Here is a 6,415-nt window from a genome sequence, read left to right on the forward strand (position 1 = left end):
TTTTAATTCAAGCTGTCTTAATGTCTGTATTTTATAAGAATATGCAGGAATATTTTAAGTATTGCCCTTTATAAATATATGTTTATTAAAGGTTGAAATGGACGTTAAAATTTATATCCAAATATGAAAATAAAAAAAAATATTCCATTATAAATAAGGCAGTGATATAATTACCTGGCGCGTTCAATTTCACAGACGCTACAAATAAAATATTACTCCATTTCGTTGCTTAAATTACGATGAGAAATGAAAGAAGGAGCTCTTAATAAATAACATTTTTATTTAATAAACAAACAACTTTAATAAACGAAACACAGCTGTCGGAGAGCAACGAAGTCAACTCACTCACATTAAAGCTTATTTTCAGTCTTTTACATTCATTCCCATTGCCATTCACTCCTCTGTTTCGATTAACGCATAATCCAATCCGTTTCCGTCGATTCCTTTAGTGACTTCGTTATCTTTTGTCGTTTTTGTTGTTGTTTTCAATTCTTTCTTCCTTATTTTACCAACGTGTGTCGTTGCCTCCATGTCAATTTGTTCCAATGGTGTCGCTGACGTTTGAACAGATGGCGGAATTGTTTCTTTAATAATCTGGCTCTTAATATCCTGTTCTGGGTTTTCGGTCTTATTTTCTGATTGCTTGACTTCTATTGGCACGTCTCGTTCTGGTGGCGGCGGAGGTACTTCGTGTTTTGGTGCGGTAATTGATAATACGCCTTTTTCATTATAAACAGCGGTGACTTCTTCCTGTTTCGTGCCAGGCGGCAGAACGAACCGTTGTACGAAATGATTGGCCATAAACTGGTTTTCGTTGTCTTTCACTTTGTGTTTACCTTCCACTATGATGTACCGGTTCTTAACTTTTATTTTTAATTCCTCAGGCTTGAGTCGTCTGACGGCTAAATTGACCTGGTACTTATCTGAGTCGGAAATTATTTGGGGATCTTCAATATTTTCCTCCATGTCCAGCGCGGCTGCCGCTCGGATTAGTTGACTCCATGGCCAGAGATAGTGGTACGCGAGAGAGTGAGTTATATGTCGATCGATCATCGCGAACGGATCGACATGTTGCCTTTTATGCGGCCTCTCCTCGCATGAGGCGAAATTTAAAATCGCTAGAGTGATTAGCGCGTATTTGTACATTTTCTATCGCGTTGCATTCAATGTATCGGCGGTTTTGCCTGGCTGGCGCGCTTATATAGCCTCAGAGTGTTCTGGAACTTGATGTCGGTTTATTTCATTGATAACTGCAGGTAGCAGGGGTCGCCAACCGTTGAGGGAAAGTGAAAATATGTACGATTGAGTCATCGACTCTGACTCACGTTAAGTGGGTTACGTTTGTATAGTGCGTTGACCTCGTTAGTATGTCGTATGTGTGTATTGATGCTGTCTATTTTAGTTTAAAAACTATAAATATAATAATATTTTTCTAATTTATATATATATTCATTAATAGAATTTTATATATGATATTATTTTCTTTTTATTTATAGTAAGTAAAATTATGTTGCTTTCTAGTAACTGTTTATTTATTGGAAAACACCAATTGTTCCACAGTTTGACGACACATGCATCGGGATTAGTTAATACACGGACACGAATACTCAAACAGTTGTACAGTCTGTTCGTGTGCGTGTACCGTTAGCAAAATCATTCAGAGTATTGTAGGTCACAAATCTTTCTCCAACATTTGGGTTCTTTGTGTTATGTAAAGCTGACGAGGAATGATACTAATAAGTAAGTAAGTGCTAATATTTTGAAACACAAACAACTTGCTTTTAAAAAAAGAAACAAATATTATTGAGGTATATGCAAACAACTGTTATAGTATTATGAACATACGTCAACGGACGTACTATTGCTCTTTGATTATTATATAAACATACTTTTTTATTTAATCTTGAAACTCTAGATTTTCATATTGCTAAAGTATTAAGACAAAATAGCCTATTGGATATAAACGTTTGACGACCTCCGTGGTCGAGTAGTGTGTACACCGGTTTTCGTGGGTACGCCACTCCGTGGTATCGGGTTCGATTCCCGGCCGAGTCGATGTAGAAAAAGTTCATTAGTTTTCTATGTTGTCTTGGGTCTGGATGTTTGTGGTACCATCGTTACTTCTGATTTTCCATAACACAAGTGCTTTAGTTACTCACATTGGGATCAGAGTAATGTTTGTGATGTTGTCCAATAGTTATTTATTTATTTATTTTATAAACGTGTATCACAAACAAATATCGATCATTAAACTTGAATATAGAATAGTGCTGTGAAATGTACAAACCCACAGAGATTTAATAAAAGTTAACCCACTAATAACAGTTAATAATATTTAAAAGAGAAATCCAATATTATGAGATATCTTTAAAATAATATGCATAACATTATAGTTGTATACGTATATAATTTACCAGGGTTACTGTCACTTTGTAAATATTTATCTCTGTCACCGCAAATCGACAGATGAAAAGGTCTGTATTAACATTGTTCTTCAAAATTGAATATACATGCTGAACCCATTTCTTATTTCAGCAGAGATCTTTGTCAGCTCACTTCAATAGCTTCTCTTTTTCAATAAAAGAAATAAATGAACAAAAATACGGAGAAATTTATTGGAAAGTTTTCGTTCCTTATTTGTCATGATCGAATAGCGCAGTCGTTAATGGTTTCTGTAATAACTGTGGCTTAAATTACTGACTATGCTCGGATATAAAGAGTTATATATACATAGTATGTATACGTTTAGTGACTTAGATTTCCAAGTTATCAATAGATTTGATAAGAATTGATTTGCTCATTTATACGTTTCATTTTTGTATAAAGTACAGTTTCATTTTTGTACTTTATACAAAAATGAAACGTATAAACGTATTTGTTTTTATTATATATTTAGGTGGTCGCACAATTTTACTATTATTCAACGATGTTATGTCCTTTGTGCCTATAGTTACACTGGTTCACTCACAATTCAAACCAGAACACAAGAAATATTGCTGTTTTGGCGGTAGAATATGTGACCTACCTACCCAGATGGACTTGCAAAAATCCCTACCGTCGAGTGTTTCTTAAAATGATTTTTAACCATTTATTAATATAAAATATAGTAAATAAAATTTAGATCAATGGATTATCTTTAGTAGTAATTGTACCTAAAATATAAATTCGAATACGTAATGATTCAATATTATTTAAGTACGATTTTACGAACTTTTTTGAATCGTCTATTTATAAATATTTCATGACAGTTCGACGTCAAGTTTATATATCGGAATGTGAATTCTAGCGAGAAGACCTAGCAAGTAAAGTTGGTAAATACTCTTTAGACATAAATTCAGGACACGATGGTTACCGTTAGTTATAATGTTTTCTCCAAGAAAGTCACCAGCTACAAACTTTATATATAGAAATCATTAGTTATATATTTACTACTATTTATATCATAAGGTCGCATTTATTTATTTCGTAGCTATAATAAATAGATTATTTCTTTGATTTTAATTATATACAATTGAAGGAATACATAGTTTTATAACATTTAAGTGCAACAAAAAATTATAAAACATTGTGTATGGATGATTAATTGTAAATTAAGATACTTGTTTTTGTTAATAAAAAAAAACTAACAAAATTATTTATAATGTTGTTACAGATTTTATTAATAATTAAGATCAATACACTCAATATCCTCACACGAATCACTCCAATTGTCAAGTAGGTTGATGCGTGTCCATCAAACGTCGCGAATGGTTACAATTTAAAAAATATAATCAAGTCTACGAGACTTTATAGTCTATGTATAATTTATCGTTTATTAATTTGTATGTACGTACGCCTATTCTATTACACACAATAAAAATAGTTTTGTATATTACATTACATACATTGTTTGACCGTATAAGTATTTGTTGATTAATAAAAGCCTGTTTTGTAAAGAGGTTTTACATAATGTTTTTAAATACTCATTATTCACTTAAACGAAACATAAATTAAAAGCCAACTTTAGTTAACACAAACATTCATGTGTTGTTTTATTATTGTTTTATATAAACACGAAACTGTTATGCCGTCGGTACAATATCGCTTTAAAACGACCTGTTTTAACTGGGGTATAGTACTAGCTTTTTTTTTCAATCTATTTTATACGTTAAAATTTTTGTCGTAAGGCTTAGAATCGGTTATCAAGCACTATGACTGTTAGGACCGCGAGTGTTCTCGAAGTGTCTATTAATATTTCGAAACAAACCAGTGCATATTCATTAAGGCATCAAAAGAAAATAACATTTAAGGATAAAGTAATAAAGTTTGAATTCGAATGGAGGGAAATTCGTTCTAGTCTAGAATATTCCTCGGTATTCTCGCTAAATGTAAACAAACGCAACAGGTGGGAGTTATGGGGACCCGGAGAGGAAGTTTGGGTGAAATGGCAACTGTTAAAAATTAAAATTGATGTCGCTTCAAATACTCAACAAAAATAATTTTCAACAACATTTTCAATATGTTGTATGAAGAGAAAATGTGTTAATGATTTCAATATTAATTAAGATAGCTCTGTATATCTGAGAGAAATCTGTAGCGCAACAGATGTTCCATTACGTTAGAGACTTGTTACATTTTTTTTCTTTACAAGGAGAAGTTTTGATAGTGAAATTGTTACACAACACATAGCTTGAATAATTAGTTAATTTAATTTTAATAATATTTATTTCGAACAATGATAAATCAATCATCAAACTACAAGTCAAAGGAAAGGAAGGATTCGGACGAGACGTCATTTAAGTTTATATTTATTCTAGAATAGATAGATATTTCTTATTGTTTTGTGTAACGCATGAAACCGTATCGAATCGGCTATAATTTCGTTTTTCATAATTTGTAACGATATTAAAGTCTTAACTATATTATAAATTAATTTTAAAATTTGATATAAGTAACATTCTCTTTTGAAAATATTTAGTATCGTTATAAAGAGATCACGATTAGCATAAATTTGCATAATCTTAAAATATTAATATGAAAATCAAAATATTTGATAGATTGTACAAATTTGAATTATAACAATTGACGAATTTGTAATATATATTGATACTACGAGTGTATGAGTAAAGGTTAGGTAAAAAACCGTTAGAGAAAGACAAGTCGACTCACACTGGTATACACTTTTTTTTTATGATATAAATAGGCGGACGGGTAAATTTGATGGCAAGTCTTCACCGCTGTAAAGGGCCATATTGATCTATATTAAATGCACAATGTATTTGAGGTACTTAATTGGATAGGGATTAATGATATATTGCTTAAAGTTGGTTTGAAAATAAGCCATTTAAAAGTGAAGGATTAAAAATAGTTATTATGAATTAGCCCTAAGAGATAGACATATACCACCCGTGACTTTTTTGAAGACCTTTTTAATTTAATTTTGTGTACAATACTATATACTACATTATTTTAATCTATCTCGTAGGTTTGATCCAACATTTGCAATGTAAGCGCAAAAATTGTGTTTATTTACGACATCACTTTAGAAACCTCTAAAATCATCAGTGTTGTAACTCTACTATCTTGTGCATGTTATACATATATATAAACTTTCCTCTTGGATCACACTATCTATTAAGAAAAAAATGCCTCAAAATCCGTTGTGTAATTTTAAAGATCTAAGCATACATACATATATAGACATATATAGACAGCGGTAAGAGACTTTGTTTTATACTATGTTTGTAATTATACCCGCGTTATTGCCCATGACATTGAGTTTGTGACATAAATACTTCGAGAACTTATATTAAATTAAATTAAATTAAATTAAATATTTCTTTATTCCAGGCAATTTCAAACCCATAAGATACACAAGACCAACATACATTAAAATTTTAAAAATAATAATAAAAAGAAATATACAATAAAAATAATATTAACAAAATAAAATAGAACATTTAAAAAACTTAACCTAAACGAAATTAAGAATAACTATAAGTCTTTTCTCTCTCTTTTTAGATGAACGGTTTGGAATACTGAGGACAGAATGCTATTGTTACTCATGGCTACTCTGCTGTAGAATGAGACCCTGAGTTTCTGTAGGAGCGCGGCAAAACTTGCAACTCTGCTCTCGGCGAACATGTCAGTCGCACTACACCGCCAGGGCAAGTTCATCATCACCCGGAATGCGTTATTATATTGTACACGAAGAGTGTTATAGGCACTCCTCGTGTACCGGTACCAGAGTTGGCTGGTGTATAACGACTGACAGTACGCCTTGAACAGCGTTACCTTCACTTGATTGGAACAGTGGTAGAAACGTCTGGCTAGCATGTTACTTCTATATATACAATCCCTCATTTACAAATACCCTTTGAAGGATGAATTAGGTAAATATTTGTAGGATCAGGCTAGGTTCAAAACTTCATCCAAA

The 6,415-nt window shown here is 31.8% G+C and overlaps 1 protein-coding gene across 1 annotated transcript; it reads right to left on the reverse strand.

Moving 5' to 3' along the window:
* Positions 1-260: 260 nt before the first annotated feature.
* LOC125063973 (protein lethal(2)essential for life-like) lies at positions 261-1,198 on the reverse strand. The gene has a single exon (XM_047670729.1). The coding sequence runs from the start codon at positions 1,144-1,146 to the stop codon at positions 394-396; it is 753 nt and encodes a 250-aa protein (XP_047526685.1). The 5' UTR covers positions 1,147-1,198; the 3' UTR covers positions 261-393.
* Between the last annotated feature and the right edge of the window lie 5,217 nt (positions 1,199-6,415).

The sequence above is a fragment of the Vanessa atalanta genome, chromosome 1, assembly GCF_905147765.1.
Source record: "Vanessa atalanta chromosome 1, ilVanAtal1.2, whole genome shotgun sequence".
Lineage (NCBI taxonomy): Eukaryota > Metazoa > Arthropoda > Insecta > Lepidoptera > Nymphalidae > Vanessa > Vanessa atalanta.

Excerpts from the sequence above, each read along its gene's own strand:
- LOC125063973 (XM_047670729.1), bottom strand. The coding sequence starts at position 1,146 with ATGTACAAATACGCGCTAATCACTCTAGCGATTTTAAATTTCGCCTCA.